Source organism: Protomyctophum parallelum (genome assembly GCF_964188405.1).
Source record: "Protomyctophum parallelum genome assembly, chromosome: 9".
Lineage (NCBI taxonomy): Eukaryota > Metazoa > Chordata > Actinopteri > Myctophiformes > Myctophidae > Protomyctophum > Protomyctophum parallelum.
Genome location: NC_139706.1, coordinates 32,985,004 through 33,008,537, shown reverse-complemented (window position 1 = coordinate 33,008,537; position 23,534 = coordinate 32,985,004). Strand labels below are relative to the sequence as shown.

At 41.7% G+C, this 23,534-nt stretch overlaps 4 protein-coding genes across 4 annotated transcripts; 3 read left to right on the top strand and 1 right to left on the bottom strand.

Annotated features, from left to right (window-relative positions):
* Positions 1 to 1,079: 1,079 nt before the first annotated feature.
* cUnh3orf38 (chromosome Un C3orf38 homolog) lies at positions 1,080 to 4,156 on the top strand (the record flags this gene model as incomplete). The annotated part of the gene is made up of 2 exons (XM_083773220.1): positions 1,080 to 1,961; positions 3,911 to 4,156. 2 exons carry the CDS (start codon positions 1,080 to 1,082, stop codon positions 4,154 to 4,156), a joined length of 1,128 nt encoding a protein of 375 aa, XP_083629346.1.
* A 13-nt stretch (positions 4,157 to 4,169) lies between these two features.
* guca1c (guanylate cyclase activator 1C) lies at positions 4,170 to 9,650 on the top strand (the record flags this gene model as incomplete). The annotated part of the gene is made up of 4 exons (XM_083773219.1): positions 4,170 to 4,364; positions 6,384 to 6,533; positions 8,492 to 8,579; positions 9,505 to 9,650. The coding sequence occupies 4 exons, from the start codon at positions 4,170 to 4,172 to the stop codon at positions 9,648 to 9,650; spliced, it is 579 nt and encodes a 192-aa protein (XP_083629345.1).
* Positions 9,651 to 18,025: 8,375 nt separating this feature from the next.
* Positions 18,026 to 18,543, top strand: thrsp (thyroid hormone responsive). The gene has a single exon (XM_083772741.1). It carries the CDS (start codon positions 18,074 to 18,076, stop codon positions 18,476 to 18,478), a length of 405 nt encoding a protein of 134 aa, XP_083628867.1. The 5' UTR covers positions 18,026 to 18,073; the 3' UTR covers positions 18,479 to 18,543.
* Positions 18,544 to 20,719: 2,176 nt separating this feature from the next.
* Positions 20,720 to 23,283, bottom strand: ndufc2 (NADH:ubiquinone oxidoreductase subunit C2). Its single transcript, XM_083773502.1, has 3 exons — positions 23,045 to 23,283; positions 22,162 to 22,305; positions 20,720 to 20,886 (listed from the first exon to the last, which is right to left on the bottom strand). The coding sequence occupies exons 1-3, from the start codon at positions 23,181 to 23,183 to the stop codon at positions 20,837 to 20,839; spliced, it is 333 nt and encodes a 110-aa protein (XP_083629628.1). The 5' UTR covers positions 23,184 to 23,283; the 3' UTR covers positions 20,720 to 20,836.
* Positions 23,284 to 23,534: the final 251 nt, after the last annotated feature.

Genomic DNA, 23,534 nt, shown 5'->3' with positions numbered 1-23,534 from the left:
GAGATATAGTGGAATAGAAGTAAATGTCCTGAAAATTGGAAATAGGCCCACTAAAATAAAGTAAAAATATCTCAAACCTTTACTTAAGTACAGTAATTAAGTAAATGTACACAATTATTTCATCCAAGCCTCTGTCAGAGAACTGAGGTCACTCTACTGTATCTATGACAACAGTATGAAGATGCCAATCGTAACATAATTTCCCCGTTTACCATGCCAATGCCCGCTGTATCCGTTGTCATGGTACTAGTGCAGTACCCTTACTTGGAATTGGAGGGCAGTCTGTGATGACAGTACTGTGACATAATATAGATCTCCATATGAGAATTTTAGGAAATTGTGGTTGCGCCGATGCGAGTTGCGGCCTTGGGGCTCCAAATAATCCGTTCTCGTGTGCAGCTAGTATAATAATAACTAGACAATACTGTTCTTGAAGAAACAGTGTGCATGGGCTCCAGTAGCTCGCCAAGTACAGTAAGATGATGATGATGTATTAGCCTCGGGACAGCAGGCGTTTTGTTTAAAAAAAAAAGAAAAAACCTGAGCGAACCCAGTGGCATAGGAGTTGGAGTGAGCCGTGTATTTCGCGAAACCAATCAGAGTGCACAGGGGCGTCGCTCCAAATTTGGTGACGTCAGCGTTCTCTGCTGCGTTCTACCGGGGAGGGGCGGCGGGCTCATAGGTCGGTTTCCAGCGATAGTTTGTTCCGCCCCTCTAGACCAGAAGAGGCCAGACCAGACCAGGCCGAACCTGTTGTCAGAAGTACTTACTCAGTGGAGTAACTCATTATCGTATAGCTTGCCTCCCAGCACTACATCATAAGGATGACGTAGGCATAGAAGTGACGTTATTACTATGGCTGACTTTACCGCACTCAAGACATGCATGCAGGTGAAAAACCTTCAAGTGAGCGTGTGCAAATTGGTATTGTCAGGCCTACATGGCAACGGTTTGCGCTGAGGGTGACATCAAACCACAGCAGTGCTCAGTCTATAAAAGCTGACATTGAGACACGGACATATACGCAGAGCTGTGGAGACAGAAACAGATGTAGTCATTCAGACAGAACTGCTAGCTTCATGTCGGGACTTTCCCATACAGAGCGTAGTGGGTGCGCAGAGATTCTGAAAACATTGACACAAAGTGACTTAGAGTCACTCAGTAGCACAGTTACAAATAACATGATTGCAGTGGAGAATGCCCCAGACGAGGCCATAAATGTAATTCTCTCCTACACTAATGATGCAGAGGAGTTGCTGAAACGTAAGAAGGTGCATCGCGACAGCATATTCAAATACCTCGCGAAGGAGGGCGTTGTGATCGCCCCCAAAAGTGAGAAACACCAGCTAGTGAAAAGGACATTGATGTTTTGGTCATCAGGAAATAGCCACGGCCAAAGACCAGCGTTGCCCGAGCCGCAGTCTCCCGCACAAAGCCTGTCTGTTGCCACAAGGGAGAGCACTGGGGCCGGGTCTGCCGGGTCTGACTCGCTTGCCATGGGCAAGCAATTCTGCCAGTGGTTCTTCCAGATCCTGAACAGCCAGAACCCCTCGCTGGGCCAGCAACCTCAGGCCTGGGGCCCACAGCACTTCTGGCCAGATGTTAAACTAAGTCTCCTGTCTAACACTGACATGCAGTCGAAGGCGGAGGAGTTTCAGGGGGCTGAGCTGGTGAGCCTGCGTTTGTTGGCCCTGGCTAAGGAGGAGCAGCTTCTCCTTAGCCCCAACGTGGCACCCGAGGGCCTGCAGGTGCAGGCCTCCCCGCACGGCCTGCTGCGCGTGGCGGTGGCCGGGTCCATCCACAGAGACGGAGCCTGCCTCGGGGTCTATGAGCAGGTGTCTGGCCTCATCCGCACCCCGCTGGACAACAGCTGGAAGATCAAGTTTGTCAACCTGAAGATCAGTGGCCAGAATGCTCTGCCTGGACGCCCCGGGGGAGCTCCGGGCCTAGAATGGAACCAGGCAACGTCCACTTAGACCAAACGTCTTAGTGGACTCTCAAGGAAACAAGAGCACTGGGCAGTGCATGATTTTCCAAAACACTAAGAAAGTCTAAGACTAAGGAATTAAATAGTAGAAAATGATGCTGCTATTGGATTGCACATCTCACAAAAAAAACAACAGTTGTCTATAGAGCTACCCCTATGTCATGTATTTTCTCTATTATGTCCTACCCACCCTCAAATTTAACAAATTCAGCCACACATGAGCCACAGAGTGGGTCGGAATATCAGGGCAAGCCAATCAGCAGCCATGTCATGGCATGAAGTTCACTTCTATTCACGCCACGGCCTATGCTGCCTTCAAATGCCTTCACAGACACTGTACCAGGTTTGAAGAAAAAGGGGCAATCTGGTCAAATGGGGTTCTGGTTTAATAACATAGTAATGGTCAAATAAAATAAAAATAAATACCTATTAATTTCATTTTATTGCCCTAAATTGTGTTTTGTGTAGTTAAACTTTTATTTAATTTAAGAACGTATATTATGCAAGCCCACATCGCTTAACACCAACATAGTAGAGATTATAAATGTTCATAAGAGCTGCTTATATTTATCTCTGCCAGCAGTGCTACGTACATTTTGTAAAAGAAATATATATAATTAAAGATGCATTTTATATAATTGGCTTCTTTGTGTCACTGTAACCTATACTAGGCTACTTCTTTCTTAATTTGTTCACTGTAACCTAATTTCTTTGTGACACTTCTTTCTTTGTGTCACTGTAACCTATACTTGTGCAGTCAGAAATATCCCTTTAAGCCCTGTCAGTGTCTCCCTTTATGTTACACATGGAGTCATGGAGGCAGAGACGCATAAGTCAATTATGGGAGTAGGTGCATGGTCCTAGACACGCAACCACCTCTGCTAAGGGAGTCCCCCTCTCACAGTCAAGTACATGTATGTAGGCTATACAGTATGTCTTTGGTAGTGGTTGGAAAACATGATGGAAGAGGAATACATTTACACATTATTCACATAGAAAATGGGTTTATGGAAATCAGTGGAACATAGATTAGACTGAAGATAGTAAATCAGGATTATAGAACAAGCTCTTCTCATCTTTACCTCAAACAGAGTTCATTCACCAGCAGGGCTGGCCCTGAGCAATTTGGTGCCCTAGGGCCTAGGCAAGATTTTTCCTGATATATACTTCCTTAATATCAACTAAGTCCACGATCACAACACCAGAGGGAGTTCCACAAACCATGTTCAACCCAGATTCGGCTCAAACAAGGGGTTAAATTAATTTAGCTCCTATGCCACCAAAATGTGGAACACCCTACCAACACCCGTTAAGAAATGTGAATCCCTGGATCCGCTCTCAAACAGCATTTTAATACTGACTTACTTATTGCATCTGCAATTCTCAACTGGCCCCTGTAAAAGTCCCCCCCTCTTTATTACTTGCGCAAGCAGAGCATGCAAGTACTGCGATCCGCTGGGTATGTATGTATGTACAGTATTGTGGCGACTGGTACACAAAACCCAGGAGACAACCACGGTTGCCGAATAACGTGGCGTTTAATCACAACATCAGGTAATAACAGGAATCACTTTTCTTTTATCTTTCAGATTCAACAGCTCAAGGTAGGTGGTTCAACATAAAGTTATTTTCCTTTTTTCCAGGTGGAGTGGAGGAGTGGTCGTTGAATGCAACAGCAGGAGTGGGAGTCACCTGGGCCACGTTGTCGCCGCTACGTCTGTGACCCAAATATATAAAGAAATACATAATAACAGTTAAATAAATAAACATTTGTAAATTGTCAGACAAATACATTTAATTATTTATATATTTGCATTATTTTTTAAATATATATATTGCACTTATTTCTTTATTTCATCTATTCGTTTATTTTATTTTATTATTAATATTGTAGTTTTTGTCCTCCACACTTCCCCCTCCAAGTGGAGGGACCTCCCTTCCCAGTATTCCAGAGATGTCCTGAGATGTCATGGGAGGACCCTGGCTGCCACTTATCCCATTAAAGGGTTATCTCTGCTTATGGCCATCAAGGGTCTGAGAGATTACCAGGTGTGTCAGTGTGGGACCCAGACTGCCACCAGTGTCAAGAGCTGCAGGCAACCCAACCTCCACCGTCCCCCGCCAGTGCTCTGCACGCTCCTGGACCGCGCTTTTTTAGTGAAGCCTTAGTGGAAGCATAACAATGGGTTCCAATGGCTCTACCCTGGATGATATCCTGGAGCAGGACATGCATCACTGGTACACTAAGTTCATGAGGGATTCTCCCTCGGGCCTCATCACTCTGTTTGAGCTCAAGCTCATGCTGCAGATGAACGGGATGTCAGTGGAGGCCAACAGCTATGTGGATCAGATCTTCATCACCTTCGACATGGACGGGGTAGGGCGACACAAACACCTGCATTTCACACCTTGCTGGGATTTGACTAACCCTTGCATTACACGGCCACCCAGTTGGGCTAAGGTGCATGGTTCTTCCCCTGGATTGTCAGGAGGGTCTTGGGCACTGGTTCTCAAACAGTGGGTCGAGACCCATTTGATGGGTCCCTTCATTTTTATGTTTCCCACATTTCGTTTTTAATTGTTTACCTGTTCCTATCCAATTGTGCCTTGTTGTGGCACATAAGGCCTTTCATGGTGTCTCTCCTGTTTTTTCCGGGAGCGGGTTATCAGCCCTCAGCCCAACCCCTGGGGCCAGTGGAATCACTTTGTCTGGTCTCTACGCTTCGACCTGTTCGGCATGGGGGACCCATGTCACCGGCCCAAGCCGAAGGAGTACTCTAACAGTACGTTTTAACAGCGGGCGACAACCCGGCAACTACTGGCGATAGAGGCGATAGCAGGCGAACAGGCGATGGTTGTAAAGTGGGCGGAGAAACGTCGGCCAAAAAGATAAAAATAAGTAGTGAAAATAGTCGATCTACAAGCTCAGAACACAGCGTGAAGCGATGCGAGTTTGTGTCCCAGGCAAACATCTAATCTCTCTTTTGGGTCACGAGCTAAAAAGTTTGGGAACCACCGGTCTAGGGCGCGCCATGGGTGGGTAGAGAGCCTGGATCTTGCGTTTGACCAGATCAAATGTGTAAAAAGAAAATGTTTATGTCAATGATATAACAAATATATGAATTGCATATAGGCCTGCTACATGAGTGAGTGGAATTCCAGCAGGGAGTTAAACTTTGGCACAGCCCCGGCACAATATTACATGTTGAACATACTGATGCTTACTGTATATCCAGAACAGCTTACAGCAAGTGAACAAGTAAATTGAAAATGGAGGACCCAATATAAACAAGTTATATATGGTGCGTTCACACCTCAGAGTATAAGAGACGGCACTGGATTTCTCCTCCCATTCACTTGCATTAAGTTGCTCAAAAGTGCATGAGGCGATTTCACTCCTCCTTCCGGGTAGGAACAGAGTGCATTCTGGAATTGATTGGGCCAAACACATGAACGAGACTATCATTGCACGCATTCAGCTTGCACGTGTCATCATGAAGTGTTAAAGTGTTGCAAACTGAAGTGTTCCTGGCCACCCCGATATTTTAAATGTTTTACTTACAAAATCGTACACTTGAAAAGGGACTAGAGTTAGCCAACCACATAAACCCATGCTGGACACATCATACAGTAATCTGTGATAAGAGACATACCTGAGCATTTTCCAGGCTATTAGACGTCTAATTGGACGTCTAAATCAGGGTTATAACTGGTCTAAAGTGAATGTTTTTTAGCGGACTAGGCTTTGATTAGAAACAGTTAAATTCTTCAGCTCTTCAGCTAATCTGAGTTGCAAAGCTCAGAGCTTACTTTGCAATGTTGCATGTAACTTTTCTAATCTCATCATTGGCCTTAACATTAAAGGCCGTCAGGGTTAGATTTAGTTTATTTTCATATACAACCCCATAACCATGTGCACTGCCTTAGATCATCGAATAGGGCCCTCCTAGTTCCTCCTGCAACGCGTCTGGTCACTCGGGGTGGCCGGGCCTTTGCGGCTCGGGCACCTTTGCTCTGGAACTCCCTGCCCTTGGCTCTTAGATTAGCAGAATCAGTGCCTTCTTTTAAAACGCTTTTAAAAACACACTTGTATGCCAAGTGTTTTTCCTAATATTGTTTTTAATTGTTTTATTGACCTGTTAGTTTCTTCATGTTTTATTGTCTCTGATGTTTTGATGCTTTGTTCATTTTTAGCCTGCAGGGTTCAGTTACCCTATACCTTTTAATGCATTTATTCCCCTTTTTTTCTTTTTTACATTTTGGGCATTTATAGATGACGATGATCTTATCTAGAACAATATACAACATGTGCACCTAAAGAGCAATTCCAAGTATATAGATGTACAACCAAATCTCTCTCTCTCTCTCGCTCTCTCTCTCCCCCTGTTTCTAAAAGGATGGATACATTGACTTTGTGGAGTACATAGCGGCAGTGAGTCTGTTACTCAAAGGTCAAATCAACCAGAAACTCAAGTGGTACTTCAAGTTGTTTGATCAAGATGGGAATGGAAAAATCGACAAGGATGAAATGGAGACCATATTTAAGGTGGGGGTTTAATAGTATGAATATTGCATTATAAGATCACCCTCTGGGGCCTCTTATCAGTAAGACCTGAATTGCAAAGCTTTGCCCTGGATTGTTCCAAGAAAGGCTATAAACTACTAAACATGACATGTGTTTGTGGGCCTGCTTATCTAATCCCAAACACAAACATAGCTTTCACTGCAATCAGAACGTCCCAATGGCCCGCCCAGTAGTATACTGCCTGTGTCATAGTGTCCCTGAGGCCCAGTGTAATTACTTGGGCGTTAGCCCCTCCTATGCCCAGCTGTGTGTGGGCTAGCCCCCCTCAAAAAGTGAGGACAGAAAAGTTCTCATTCCGGCCAATCACTATTGGCCGAAATATGACGATAAGTATGATAAGTATGATGATAAGAGATGTATGATGGCCCGGACGGTTATCTCAACCCAGAGTAATCTAGTAAGAGAGTAATGACACTCCCGTTGACTCTCATTGTAACAATGGAATGCGGAAGTGCTCATTCTATCTCAATGGAATAGTTCCAGCCATAGGAGCAATGTTTGGAACTATCGCCATAGGCACCTGCTTTGCAGCGAGATCAAAGCGTGTCACCACTCTCTTACTAGATTACTCTGGCTCAACCGTCTGGGCACCTAGGCTGCCCAGACGGTTCACACGGGTGTGATCTTTTTTTTCTTTTTTTAAAAACTTTCCTGGGGTATTTACAATTTACAATACTTTTACTTCTACTCCACTATATCTCAGAGGCAAATATACTTTTTCTCCACTGCAATTATTTGTCAACTTTAGTTACTAGTTACTTTGTAGATTTTTATTACAAAACATACTTAAGCACTGCAGTCCTATATAGGCCTACATGTTTGCCGTTGAGACACGTTGTGAGCTTGTAGATCTACAAAGGATTTTTATACATTTCTTTATTTGAAAACTTAAAATGGGACCGTCTGCACAATGAGTACTTTACTTTTGGTATTTTAAGTACATTTTGAAGCCAATACTTTTGTACTTTTATGCAAGTACATTTTAAAATCAAGCCTTTTACTTGTGTATATCTTTTTTTTCTTTTTTTTTATCCATCATTCTAATCAATGATGGATAAACCACCTAACTCCCCAAGTTGGAGTTAGGTGGTTTGACTGACAGTTTGAGGATCCAATGGAGTTAGGACTTACTGTAGGAGGTTTAATCGGAAGTGCTTGTACAAAAAAGATCTATATACCTGTTTGATTTGAGAAACTGACCTTTGCTTCATGAGCTAAATCACAAGATACATTACAAAACATTTCCAAACAGGAACAGGTCTTACCTTGAAAAGAAACTGCATGCAAAAATGCATGATTCAGATGCAACAACACACTTAAAATGTACTCTGTTTCTATCTTTATAATCCCACACCCCGCTAACAGTCTATTATCACCCCTGTTATAGAGTGAACATTAATGATTACTATGAGAATATAGAGGTATTTAACACCTAAAAATAAGCTTTTGTGAAAGCAACGGTGTCATTCTGTAATTGGAAAAAATAGAGTCTGCAACACTGGTATGAAAACTCAGCTCCACTGGTTTATTTGATTCAACGTTTCGATCCCTTAGGATCTTCTTCATTCTGTAATTGGCCTTATTTGAGTGTTAGTGTATTTACATGTCAGTACTGTGCGTAATCCTGTCTGTCTAATTCAGTGTTATGTGCAAACACCATGTTGCTGTAAGTTAATTACACAGGGTCACTGTGTGCTGCTAGTTTCCTATGACCCGGGTCAGAGGTCTAAATTAGTCCCAGATTACACAGTGACCAGAGGACTGCAGTTGAAAGTCATTTCGAAAGGATTTTCAACTGCACTCCAGGTCATATGCAGTGGTGGAAAAAGTACTATTTGTTTTACTTAAGCAAATTGATACTGCAATGTAGAAAGTAAAAGTCCTGTATTAAAAATGTACATATACACTGCTGTCACCAGGCTGTTCAAGACATCACCAGATGTTATGAACCGCCTCCCGAGGACATAGTGACTCTGGTCTATGACAAGATCGATGTCCATGGAGAAGGTAAGGAAGACAACTCTAAGACACAGATCCAGGAACCACCAGCATCCAAATTGACCCTTACAATTCAATTCAATGGGCTTTTTATTGTCAAAGCAAAAAGTAGGACAATACAATCAGGTACAGATCAGTTATTTCACGTGTGTGTGTGTGTGTGTGTGTGTGTGTGTGTGTGTGTGTGTGTGTGTGTGTGTGTGTGTGTGTGTGTGTGTGTGTGTGTGTGTGTGTGTGTGTGTGTGTGTGTGTGTGTGTGTGTGTGTGTGTGTGTGTGTGTGTGTGTGTGTGTGTGTGTGTGTGTGTGTGTGTGTGTGTGCGTGCGTGCGTGCGTGCGTGCGTGCTGTGAGAACTGAGACCCTTCACAATAAAAGCATGCAGCTTTCACAAGATGGCCCATAATAAAGACAAGGAAAAGGATTAAGAATTAGGTGGCATTTCACATTGCATATGAGCTATTTCTTTCCCCAAAATGTATTTAAAAGAAATATATATAATAAGGAATTAATTTGGATAATGGTAATGGAGATATTGTAAAAGTTGTCACTTTATTAATCCCAACACTGTATGTATATGTATATATATATATATATATATATATATATATATATATATAATGTATGTATATGTATATAGATAGGCCTATACACCGTATGGTGTGCCCCGAGATTTTTAGGCTATGAAAAGTGTGCCCTGGAGCAAAAAAGGTTGGGAAACACTGCATTAGACCACATCTTACCCAAATTATTACCTGTCCTGAGTCTACAGAATTTTTTTTAATTACCTAACTGCCACATTTACACACTGATGTGGAGACATAACAATAATAATAATATTTTGAAAATGAAAATGTCAAATGCTGCTCAACTATATGCACACGTCTTGGTTGCCTTGTTGCTCTTTGTAGATGTTTGTCTTTGTTTGTTTCCCTCAGGTGAGCTTACGCTGGAGGAGTTCATTAGCGGTGCAAAGGACCATCCTGACATCATGGAGATGTTGAGCCAAATGATGGATCTCACCAAAGTCCTTGAAATCATCGTACTAGGTCAAAGGCCGATGCCCAAAGCAATCAAGTCTTAGCATCAGAAGCAGTGACGTAGACTCTGTGGGGGCGGCAACCTTGTTGCCTGTGCACTTGTACACCAGCCAAAATTCTCACACGCACAGAATACAAAACTCTGATGCTGGCATTCAAAGCAACCAAAGGCATGGCTCCCCCATAACTCACAAGTATGATCATACCCTACAAACCTTCCCGCGCACTCAGATCAGCCAACGCAGGGAAGCTGGAGGTACCTTCACTAAAAAAGCCGGGACAACGCTCCACACGTCCCAAACTCTTCTCACTTCTGGCTCCAAAACTATGGAATGCACTTGCCATCACAGTCAGAACTGCAGCCTCACTCCCAATCTTCCGCCGTAGTCTGAAAACCCACCTCTTCAGACTCCACCATGGCCCGTAGCACTTAGATAGCATTTTATGTCGACTTAGATAGTATTTTAGACAGACTTATAGCTCGTTACGTAGACAGCACTAGAATTGCATTTTATGTAGTCATAACACTTTATAGTACACATGTATATTGTATAATATATAATATAGTATAGTATGTATAGTTGACATAGATACTCCACTGTTACGTTCTTAGCTTATACACGATTTATGATAACTACTTTTTATATATGTGATGTATGACACGCTTTGTTTTTGCTTAAATGTAAGTCGCTCTGGATCAAGAGCGTCTGCTAAATGCCTAAATTGTAAATTGTAATACAGATCAGGCATTCAAATGCTAATCTGGTGGCTTGTTTTCACCTGCCAGGTAGGGTATGCATGCATAGTAGGCCTACTGTACTCTGCAATATGCTACTTCAGTCAGACAACTCAAGGAGGATGTAATATATATTTATTGAATATAAGATAATCAATGCAATATATTTATTATGGTTTGGCGATGTATTGGATCTGCTTTTAGGTACTCAGGTCAAGCGCATCAGTCCCAACCATAGGGACTCTGAATCCCCCGTACCTAAACAGTAGATCCAAAACGACAGGTGGTAGCTGGGGTGGAGGTGGGTGAGCACTTGTATACAGCAGCACGGGTATACAGTATAGCAGCAGCAGAATTGAGCGCAGGTTGTATGACAGCAGCACGCTGATACAGCAGCAGTGTAAGCAAGCAAGAAGGCAGAGGAATGCAAACCTCTGGTTCAAGTAGCCGGTATGAGATGGGGTGAGTGTGTGATTGGCTGAGTGAATCATGTGGATGAGAGCGTGATGCTGCGGTGGCCCAATTAACAGCCGGCGCGCTGACTGAGGTTCCCTGACTGAACTTGCTCTGCGCATGTCTACGACAGGCGCAAATGCTCATTTGTTCACAATGAGGAGTAGCCAGATGACTCAGTGCAATCATGGCATTTAAACATGCTCTTCTGTTTATAATCTAAACACTAACACGTTTAAAAAGTGTTACACATACCTTAGGGTGGTTGTATTCCTTTGGCTAACCTTTTATTGCAACAGTTCACAAATCTTACTGCAGTGTTCGCATTGTTGTTTTTCTCCCTCTATTTCTCTATTGGAGTTTTTTGTAATTGGTCATGTTTTCAAACTCACTTTGGGTGTGTGCAATCTGTGGGAAGTATGCGTCTCTGATACCTTTAGGTATCTGATACCTTATAGGTAAGGCAGGTGAATAGAAAGTGTAGCTCCATTTGCCGTTTCCACCACATGTTGTGTGCAGTGGGTGCGCCTTTCTCTATTGCAAGACCACTGTTCTGTAACTAGACAAGGCTTTCCTAAGTTTTGGGTTGTTTACGCATCCCTGTATGTTTACATCTTAACAAGATCGGAGATGCAAGCAATTGTCTGACTTGAGTTTTCTCAGTCGGGTGGCTGGCATCTCCCTTATAGGGATAGAGCGAGCAGTTCAGTTACCTGGGAGAGACTCGGAGTGGAGGCGCTACTACTTTACGTGGGAAGGAGCCAGTTGAATGTGGTTTGGGCATCTATTACAGTCAGATGCTTCCTGGGTGTCTCCCCTATAGGGATATCCTCGGGGCATGTCCCGCTGTGAGGAGGCCCGGGGGCAGACCAATTAAGACCCAGATTATATCCCCATGCTGGCCGTGGAAATGGAATGCCTTTACAGGGTGAAGCAGCTAATGTGGCCTGGGAAAGGGAACTATGGAACTCTGCTGAAACTTACCCCTGCGACACAACTCCAGATAAGCGGATGAAGATGGATGAACTTTTGTTAAAACACATTGACATGTTGCCTTAAAAATCATTACAATCTACTTTATAAAAAACATGCTTCCTTGTCGTATTTATTACCCAAAGTAGAATATGTCACATTATTGACACTGGCATTCTACAACCCATTTTGGGTGGGAACCCCTTTTGGTGTTAGCATTATGTTATGCTTTAGCTATTGAAAAATAGCAGATCTACAAGCTCATAGCGCGCCACCGATTGGCGCACTACGAGCTTGTAGGTCTGCTATTTTTGAAAAATCTACCACTGACATAGAAACATAGTGTCACGGGGCAACCCGTGCCCATTGATGGAGAACAATGCACACACCCAAACTACACAGTTGCATCCAATTAACTAACGTTGCCGGCTGGCTTGGAAGACTGTGTTAATGGACATGAGTGCATATTTTTATTATTGTAGCTCACAGTGAATTGTAAAAGAGAACTTTGCAAATATTGTCACAGCATATATGTTTGGTGTCATTTGGGTTTAATGATTGTGTGGCACCTGGCTCAGTGGCTCTCCTGCAGTACTGGTGATCCCCTTGATTGAGTGGGGGAAGGTACCAAGTGCTATAGAGCAGGAGGGGTGTCTGTCTTATGTTTCAAGAGCTCTTGTGTTATATGTTCTCTTATGTCAATGATTTGGTGCCTGAAATGTATTTGGAATAGGTTTAGTAAAACCGTATATAATTGTGTAAATCATTGTTTTTATTGTTTTGTTGTGTTTTGAATGTTCTTTGGTTGTCTTGATTTGGAGTTTGTGTTTTGTTATTGTGTGTGTTTTAGTTTTTTTTGTATTTGTCACTCTGTTTTTATTTCTCAATTTACTTCTATTTTGTAAAAAACAAAAAATGAATAAACAGAACATAAAAAATAAAATAAAAAATTGTGTAAATCAACTCATGGGCCATGGTTTGCCTTATTTGAGTTAAGTGGTTACCAATTAGTTCTGTGTCTTGGTATGGTCTCACCCAGTATAAAAGCGAGGCTGCAGGATGCCGAGGTTCAGTAGAGGCTTGGGCAACAAGCGGATAACACCCAGGGAGATCTGCTAGAGGTCCCTTTTTGGAAGGGTTTATAGCCTAATACAGTTTCTTAAGTTCTGGGTTTTTGTTGTCAAAAAGACAGTTTCATCTGTCTTTTTGTGAGTTTAGTCTTCAGTGTTTTGTTGTTTGTTAGGCCTTCCACTGTAATTACTGCTGCATCGTGGAGAAATAAAACCCTCTAAATGGTATTGCTGGATTCTGTCACTTTTTGGAGCCTTGGTCACTCGGCCACATACACATAGCTTTTTCAAATAACTGTCAGGATGTAGAACTAATTTTTAGAATCTGATCTCAGGTCAATTACTAAACTATTTACTTGTAAATAGTATACTATTTACTTGTAAATAGTATAGGCCTACTCTGCAGGAATCTGTTTGCAGCAGGGATGAACTGTAATGCACCTTGAATTTGTTTTGGGCACACACATGGTCATTTATTTAGTGAAAATGATGTCCAGGACTCCAGGCTGCAAACATACCAAGTTGCTCTGGGAGATTGTCAACGTCGAAGCTAAATGGACAAAACATGTCATTTTATTCATATAGGCTGTTTTAGTGATTAATTTATTCATCTTTTCATTCATTTTTTATTTCATGAACCAATGTACAACATAGCAGCAAACTGCAGACAATACCCATCAATTTAGTTTTGGGATGCAATGAAGGAAGAAAATAAAAACAATGTAGCCTAGTTCAATTAAAACACTGGTCGTTATCTAATGCAGTGGAAGAGTAGGTTCAGAATTCAGATCATAGACTGTAGGCCTATATTGTTCAACTTCAGATATACTGTACGACGTGGTAGTCCACTCCAGATACACGGTGACTGACTTTGCTCAAGGGCGCCCTCTTCTGAGTATAATAATTAAAGGCCACTTGAGAGGGAGTCATTTTCAGATGGGTTTAGGTTCAGGTTGTTGTCTCCATCAGGCCGAAGGCATGGGGAGAGAGTATATGAGTATGTTTGTCACCATCAGGCCGAAGGCATGGGGAGAGAGTATGTTTGTCTCCACCAGGCCGAAGGCATGGGGAGAGAGTATACATGTTTTGCACTCCGTCCGTGTACGTGTGTGTATGTGTCAGTCCGTCTGTCCTTCCTTCCGTCCGGCCGTTACCAGCTAATCTCCGGCACCGCTGGCCCGATCCATGCCAAACTTTGCACACACACTCCCTGGATGCCAACGACGAACCTCTGTGTAACCCAGGTGAAAATAGCCAAGTCAATAAAATAAGGATTGCAAATGGACTTATAAATGGACTTAGGATATAAACCAGGTTAACATAAAGTAACCAAACTTCTACTGAAGAGCTTTAAATAATGAAAACTAAATAGGATTTGTCTAAAACTATTTTACTATACAGAGTACAATGTATGGGTTTATATTCTATCTGTATTCACATTCATCTACTTGTGTAGTTTGAGAGCCCTGTAAGGTGCTCTGAACAAGCCAATGAACCAATTGACCAATCAGGTCTCTCAATTAATAGACTGCACTTTGGAGAATCACCAGCCCAGGTGATGTGATTCAGCTAATTACATGCTGCAGAGCACAGAATGTTCTGGAGAGAACAGGAGAGAGAAGCCTGTTGAGCAGACAGTTTGACAAACAGAGGAAAGACAAGATTTGATTAATGTGAACAGATTGTTTTCATTTAAAGATAGTTTTGTTTGATCCAGTCTCTTTTTGAGAGAAGATAGTGCTGATTCTTTTGAGAAGTTTGATCCTGGAACCTGTTAATTGTGTGAACTTTGTGAACACTGACTTGGTGAGTTGAACTGTAGCCTACTGTGTTTGTGACTGCTGCAGCAGCAGCAGCCATGCTGGGGGGAGAGTATGTTTTGCACTCCGTCCGTCCGTGTGTCCGTCCGTCCGTGTGTGTGTGTGTGTGTGTGTGTCCGTGAGCAGCTAATCTCGGCCACCGTTAACCCGGTCGATGCCAAATTTTGCACACACACTCCCTGGATGCCAACGATGAACCTCTGCCCCAAACTTTCCAGAACGGACTGTTATAGCGCCACCAGGAGGCCGCTTGGTGCAAAACAAGTTTTTGCACAGTACACCTACAGATTTTGTCCAAACATCACGCAAATTGGTACACCGTCTCTCTAGAGCCGTTCAACAAAACCGGTCTTTCAGATTTCTCAGACTCCATCCTGATTGGTTAAGATTGGCTTCCAAAGTTCACAGGAGTGCTCAGTTTCAAACAAAATGCTGCAAATCATGAACACATCGCGTGATTTCCGTGAAATTGTGCACCCACATTCCCACTAGGCCGAGGACGAAATGCCACATGAACAATTTCAACTCAGCCTCATAACTGGCCGAAAAGTGTTTTTACCTCTAACTGCACGGATCTGTGGATAACTTTTGCCAACTCCCTAGAGGCCAAGGAAAAACCTTTGCCTGGACATTTTCACATCTGCTCATCCTGGTGGAGACCTGTGCCCAGCCCAGAAGGGCACTTTTTCTAGTTGTAAATGTACTGTTAGTAGTTGAACTAAGATGAAGAAAATGTTTTATTTTTGTTTTCTAAACTGTGATCCTAATGTGATTATATGACCTGTTTTATAAACAGGTCAGGTCTTTTGCTTTGATTGGATTGGATTGATTCGAGTGATATTGGCATATCACTCTGGCGAGCTACCCAAGATTCCCCGGATCAAGATCCTCAACACAGCTGTCCCCTTAAACAGATAAGAGATTGAGCCTTTGGTAGTGTGGTGTGGTAGAACTCAACACCATTACCACTGCAGCACACAGTGAAACCCTCAGTGTGCTAGCCATTTGTAGTGCACTTCCACTGCATACACATTGCACACACCTACCATACCTGGATGGACATACAGTGAACTTTACAGTCACAATACACTGAACATATTTACACTCAGACGGACTCTCAGTGAACTCTTCAGAACTCTTAACACATTTCTACTCATTATCACTGCCCCTCAGTGGGAAGTGCATTGGACTATATTACCTTAAAGGAGATTTATGGTTATTATTACTTTTATGTGAATTGGAATGTGAATGTGATTATTTGATGTTGTATGTGTTCCAGTGACTAAGTGAAATTGATTATGCTTTTACTTTGAATACTTTAAAGGTGAAACAAGAAGGTAATTTGATAAATAACAAAAGTATTTTGATTTCATAAAAATACATTTCATTGGTTAAAAACTAATACTTACCGTGAACCTAAAAGAGGAATAATACCTAATAAAACAACTTGACTTAGTTACTTACCTTAAATAGATCTAAAACCTGAAAAGGAAACTAAAATAGATAGTGAATAATAGGACTAAAATAGAGACTAAAATAGCATAAAAAGTATTTACCTGCTTTTCCTGTGGGATCATAGGATTAATATAGGAGGTACTTATCTGGTCTCTCACAACTGTCTTAAGTACAGTTGTTTTGTTTTGTTTATTGTTTTGTATGAGAATTATCATTGTTGTGTATCTGCCATTCTATTTTTATTTTGTGACAATACAAGCCATCAGGCTATTACTAAACCTTATCCTTTGTCTGTGGTCTAAAGTATTCTCCTTGCTTACTGCTCTTCCGAACCTAGTAACTAGTCCTATACCCTGATAATAACTAAGGGGTTACATCTGCCCCAAGTATTCCTCAACGACCTGTTATAGCGCCACCATGAGGCCGATTTAGGCAAAACACATTTCTGTAGATTACTCGTAGGCTACACAAGTACACATTTTATCCATAGATCACACAATTCGGTATACACTATCTCCATAGTCATGTGATCAACACGGATCTGCACCATTTCTCATCTTCCATCCTGATTGGCTAAGATTGACTTCCAAAGCTCACATTTCGAACAAAATGCCACAAATCACAAACACGGTGTGCAATTTCCGTTTTGTATAAAATGCTATATGTCCTGCTCATCCAGAATTCTATCCTCAGAGATGCTGAGGATCTCTGCATTTCCTAAACCCCCCCCCAAAAAATAAAACATGTTTATGTTACTCCTAAACATTTTGCCAAACATCACACACACACTCCTATCCTCCTGGTGGAGGATTTCTAGTTTAGCCTAGTTTTATTGATGCCCACATGGCAGATACACTGAAATGCATGGGCGTCATAATAGTGAAAAGCAATTATTCCAACAACAGCATCTTAAAACCAAATGAAACAAATAAAACAAAATAATAAAATACATTTTAAGACACTAAAAATTGATAGAAATAGCATGAACTTGTTTAAAGCAGAAGCCCTCTGTGCATTGGGTACATGGTCCCTACATTTTCTAGAGGCAAACAGTGACATAGGCCTACAGTGGAAATAATCTGCATAATTGTAAAGCCCATTTGGTGCCAGTTTAGACTAGAGATTGACACGTTCTATGCAGAAGTTTAAAGCATTAGAAGGTTTGCCACAAGGTGCTCTCTCTTTACATTACCCTATAAACCCCTCTCTCTCTCTCTCTCTCATCCACACACTCACACTTTACCAATGTATTTATGTCCACATAAGAGATACAATGTAAGGGCACAAATATTAGTACCGTAAACAATGACAGTCAGCAAATCCTGGACAAATACGTGCACGCTTGCACACACACAATTAAATGCTTCGGTATTAAGGTGACCTGCATGATTATCTGTACACACTACACAGACAAGATAAGAGATAAGAGCAAAAGTCTGTGAGATAGGCTGCCATTTCAAACAAAGTTGGCCTTGGTTTGGGCTCTCTCTCACTACTTATAATCACATTGTTTTGATCTCACGTTTTAAATGACAGTGCAGTATGCTTGCATGCACCTGCACCTGAAATCACCCCATTCATTTAGGCATATACTGTAAATGTTTTGTACATAAGGTTAATAATCCAACTGCACATGGTTTGGTGGACTTTCAGACATAGTCTGTCACCCACTGAGGGTGAAATTACTGCAGGTTGTGAAAATCAAATAAAGATAAGAACTTGACTCTACATAGCACCCAGCATGTAAGAACTTGACTCTACATAGCACCCAGCATGTTCCCAAATGGATCAGCCCACAGCAGTTATGCAAGAGAAATGATCATCAGGCTATCCCTGGCTCATCGTATAAATTCACCGGTTCCTCTCCCTGAGGCTTTGCACTGCACACGGCATTCCAGCGGCCACCACGCCACCACACCATCATCACAGCAGCCAGCCAAGCCCAAGTCCAACCAGAAACCATGCAGTCCGCCGACGCCAACTTCAGCAGAAGCAGCCTCAGCCTGATCCTGTCACTGAGCAGATACAATGACGCCGTTCACGACATGGAGCACACCGTCCTCCTCCCGAGCCTCTTGCGTGACGTGGCCCCTGACGAGGCAGCAGACGAGTCCTCCAAGGACCTGTACGACAGCTACCTGATGCTGAAGTCCATCAGGACCACAATGGAGTGCAGCCTCATGGCCCAGGAGGACCACCGCAGCAAGATCACGAGCGATCTGAACAAGAGCCTGGAGCCACTGCTGATGGAGACAGACCCTGAAGCCCTGTTCCAGTTCCACCTGAGAGGACTGTTCTCTGTGATGAACAGCCTCACCAAGAAGACTCACAGCCTCACCAATAAATACATGGACATTATTGGATGAGCTCAAGGACATTGCTTTTCACATGATGTGCTGTGTGCGTGGACATTAAAGGAAACCCCATGTTTGATGTTTTACGAAATGTATAATACGTGATGTCTCTCTTTGTTGAATAAAAGTGCAGTGACTACATTTCCAGTTGTTAATTGCAATAATTATTAACATTATTATGTACTATGCAATTTTAGTACATTACTATGATGAAGTTCACTGCTAACAGACTAAGTACAATGTTGTGTTTTTGTCATGTCAATTTACTGTAAATAATTCAACCCTTATAATAACAGAATGGGTTCATGTAGGCTTGATTTGACACTTGAGAGAACTGTGCCTGTTTTGGGGGGAGACGTGGTAGGCCTACTAGGTTTTTGGGAGACCCGAAGCTGCTTTATTTTAGTAAGTGTTAAACTGTTAAATATTCTGATATTAATCATTGCTACAGAATGTTTGTTCACTAATAGTCTGGCTGTCTCTTTAGTAAACATAAATCAGGGTCAGGATACCAATTTCATCAAATCAGGTGAGAGAACTGCAGGATACAAGATAAATGTGAAATGGGAAGTGATGAAACAAATAAATAAGCACACAAAACTGGACCACTACACAAATTGAAGCTGATAAGTAATGGACGTGTTAAAAATTGGTGACCCACCTAAAAATGTATGGATTTAGAGCTGGAGAGACCTATGTTACTGAACTCTACAACATGATTAACAACAAAAAAGTTTGTTTTCACCCTAAACAAAATCTCATCTCATCTCAAAACAAAAGCACCTTTAGCATTCAGTTTACATTTGAATTTGATAGATTTTTGTTATACCGGTACTTGTCTTATAGTTATAGCCATAATGGTTCCTAAACCACAAGATGCAGTTTCACCAAATATCTGATACATAATATACAGACAGACAGGATTTGCACAACTCTATTAGAAACAAATCACCTCTGCTTGATATATCCAGAAACTGTACACACATATAAAACACGTGTGATTTGGGCTATTTTAAGCTACTAACTTTCTTTATCTGATCTCGTTCCTATATGACCTGATATCATCTTGCAGGGGTTAGAGGTAAATGGGCTTGACTTGGCAGAAGAACAGTGGGATCTTTGTAAGGGTCAATAATACTTGTGCTCATGTGCTCATTTTAGTAGTTCAATGTATTACACAGGGTTTTTTTATATGTTACAAAAGCTAGACTATTAGCAGCCTTTTTCCAGGGACAGGCACCCGGCAACCATATCCATGTCTGTTCTTGTCCCAAGTTAGCCGAGTTCATTTCAAGTTGCTTTTTCGACACGCTGTAGGCAAAGCCCTAAATATCAACTTAGAACCCTGTCCCTTGGTAGCCTTCTTTGGGGTGCCCCACACAGGTCTGCTAGTTTCTCCAAGAAGGATCAGACGTATCTTTCGCCTCACCCACAAATGTATTCTCCTACACTGGAAAACAAATGGGCTAAATTAGGCAGTTTTTTAGCCCAATAAGTGTTTTGTGCTAAATTAATGCTTGGAATGGATTCAGAATCATGAAACCCCTAGTTACATGCTTCTTAAAGCATAATTCAAATTCGATTTTTTTGCCTTATAGGTTTTTAATGGCACTCCAACTTTCAACCAATTTACCATGGTCCACAATTTATATAATACTCTATTTTTATTTGGATGACCCTAAGGATCACAAAAAACCTTGAACCGATTACCTTTGCAATTTATATAGTTATATATTTATCTACTTTTTCGTTTTTTTTCTTGGCTTATGTTCAGTCTGTGTTTTGTTATGTCTCTTAAACGCGTTGCGTTTTGAGCTTGTCTATCTACTTGAGCAGAAGAACGTTCAGACAAGCTGAATATTTTGCTTCTTTATGATGCAATGTACTGTATAATTGCATAATTATATTATTGCATAATTTATGCATAATTTGCATAATTTATGCAATTAAAACATATTGCCAAATTGTCTTCAGGCTGTGACGTACAGGTGTAGAAGCAGCTCTGTGTAGGAATGTGCAGTGACACATCAGCTCTCTGGCCCTCGCTCTCTCATGCAGCGGTGAACATTTTGGCTACGCTGTGCCAAATGCCATGAAAAACTCTTTTCCATTCTTATCCAGACATGGGTATTACTCAAATCAAATTCCATACTTTCACAGGAACCCTGTATTTCACTGACCTAGCAAATCTTTGGGATCACTAATAAACTGTTTAAATTTTAACATTGTGAGACTTATCAGTGACAATAAGACTTTGGGTAAAAGTATTTAATTTATTATGTACATGACTGTTTTACACAATACGTGACAAAGCCTTCACAAACGTGACACAGCAGACAGATGGTCCTCTGTTACGGCAGCCGCTAATGGTTAGCGTATGGGATGGAAAGGCTCCACAATCTCTGCAAACGTCTTCTTCTCTGGAGATTGAAAAGATGATAACAATTTGATTACACAATTTCTGGAGCAATTTCTGATTGCTCCATGACACGATGTTCTTGCCAGAAAATTGCTGTAACTTTTATCTAAATTTATTACAGCAGACTGACTGGCTAATATTGATACAAAAGGTACAAAGAGAAGTCCAGCGTGCTTCAGCCGGCTGAAGGTAGAAGGGCTCGCACATCCTGGGCTGGCCAGTGGCCACTGCAAACAAGTGCTTTGCGCTTTTAACTATTTGAGCTTGGACAATGTGCAGCATCATGTATGGACTTGCAGAGAAGCGTGCACCATGCAGCCCGGTAATGACTTTTGGTCAGTCATCTTTTTCAGTAAAAGGGATACGCCTGTGTAATGTTCTACCGTCCAACCGATACAATACAATTATCAAAACTATGTAATTAATGAAAAGCTTAACTACTGGTTGAAATAAAAGCAAAGCTAGTACAAACATTATGCACGTTATAAAACGTTAACAGAGTGTCATTTGGGAATGTTATTGCTTTTGAACTTGTGAACTGCGCGGCCTGGTATTCCTAAAGTAACCCAATGCTTAAACAGTTAAACCAAACCTTAACCTCAGTAAAACTACACCTAAACCTACCTAAACTTAACCCCAGTAAAACTATGCCTAACCCTAAACTTATTTCTAACACATAATAATAATAATAATAATACAAGAACCGCGGTCGGCATGAGGTCAAAGAAAAAACAATCGAGGGCGAGCTGGATTATGGGCGACCGTACCCGTCCTGATACCATTGTATTTCACTATACACTAAATCTCATTGGTGAAAATTGTAGATCTAGATGAGCATGTAGATCGTTTTTTCAGAAAATGTTTCAGAAAATGCACCTATTGTCACAGTTCGGATATAATGACAGGGTCAGAACAATTCCATCAATTACTTTTTTGATTAATCAAATAATTGAGAAGTGCATATTTTTTATGTATCGATTAATTGATTAATCACTGAAGCCCTCACTGAAGCCCTATTTTATACTTTGTGTTGTGCACAGATACTGAAAATAGCTGATCTTCTAGATCTGCCCTTTTTTTAAACGTTACACTTATAATGGCAATCATGCCACACAATATGGGATCAATCAATTATATTCAATGCTGCTGTCAAGAAATAGGAACATGGATGACGTGATATTAGTCTGGCCACTCCAGGCTAGTATAGTAGTCCTTATGTTCATTCCTCAATCATCAAAGCAGATAAAAGAAGAAGATATCTCCAGTAAAAAGGCACCTTTCACTGCAAATTCCTCAGCGTGAAGTTTCATATATTCGATCATGTCCCGGTCAAGTCTGGCATAGGTGTAATTTTCATATTTTGTAATATGGTAGCCAATGAACCATCCAATCGTTACTAGCAGGAATTGTCGATGTGCACCTGCAAAAACAGAGGCAGATTGTCAGATGATATGCAATGAAGTATATTTAAAGCTTCTGTCACATTACACTGATTACAGTACAACAACGTCAACATTCAAACTATACAGGCAGGCCAGGGCATCATTAAGTCATGTTGCCACACACAGTTGACACAGTTGACAGTCTTTGTATTGAGTTTGTGCTTAAAATGTACTGTAAATTCTACAAACTGTTAATAAATATTTCAATCAATCAATCACACACACACACACACACACACACACACACACACACACACACACACACACACACACACACACACACACAGACAGACAGAGACACACACACACACACACACACACACACACAGACAGACAGAGACACACACACACACACACACACACACGCAATTGAAATACTTATTAACAGTTTGCAGAATTACAGTACATTTCCAGCACAAACTCAATACAAAGACTGTTAACTGTGAGTGTGCAACCCAATTAAGCATTACACTTGTTTACAAGAGGGTCCACCTTGTTCAATTCATCAACACACACACACACACACACACACACACACACACACACACGCTGTGCATGCTATGCACGTCAGAGAATATGCTGTTGGCCTCCTTGTTAATGCAGCAGTAGTGCTTGCAGGTGGATGGGTAATCATATCCATGTAGAAGACCCATATACTGGCATACTCTAAGATGTAGACTCAGACGGCGATGCTAAACAGCATGCTAACGCGCTAACCTGACTTCAGCGGTGGTCTCTGGTTGATGGAATTATGGAGCATCGCCGAGGCCCAGCCGACCACTCCAAGCCACACGGACGTCCTGTTGAAGATGCCCGGGGGAGGGAGGCCCTTCCCCTCGTCTGGTATCAGCCCCATGGTGGTCCGAGCTGTATTTTATTTAGCCCTCGTACTTCTCCTCACCTCTATTTACGAAGGAAAGGAAGTCACCAAGGGCACGGAGTGCAACCTGGAATAAAGCCCGGACCAGTGTTGCCAGATCTTGCGACATGAAATTAACAAGCAGATCTACAAACAATCTTTCAAGCCGTTTTTTTAAACAAACACTGTAGCCTAACACAAAACAGTTTCCAGGTGGGGTTCCGTCCTTGACATGGAAATGTTTGAGAACCACCGGTTAGGAAACAAGCCCAAATGAGAAACTATACACTTTAACAAAAATACATCGCACCTGGGACGTATCATAATCCTAGGAGATGAGCAGACTTA

Coding starts and splice junctions, on each gene's coding strand:
- ndufc2 (XM_083773502.1), bottom strand. CDS start 23,183: ATGGGGCTGATACCAGACGAGGGGAAGGGCCTCCCTCCCCCGGGCATC. Junction 22,306..23,044: donor GAGACCACCGCTGAAGTCAG/GTTAGCGCGTTA, acceptor CTGTTTTTGCAG/GTGCACATCGACAATTCCTG. Junction 20,887..22,161: donor TGAGGAATTTGCAGTGAAAG/GTGCCTTTTTAC, acceptor TTCAATCTCCAG/AGAAGAAGACGTTTGCAGAG.
- thrsp (XM_083772741.1), top strand. CDS start 18,074: ATGCAGTCCGCCGACGCCAACTTCAGCAGAAGCAGCCTCAGCCTGATC.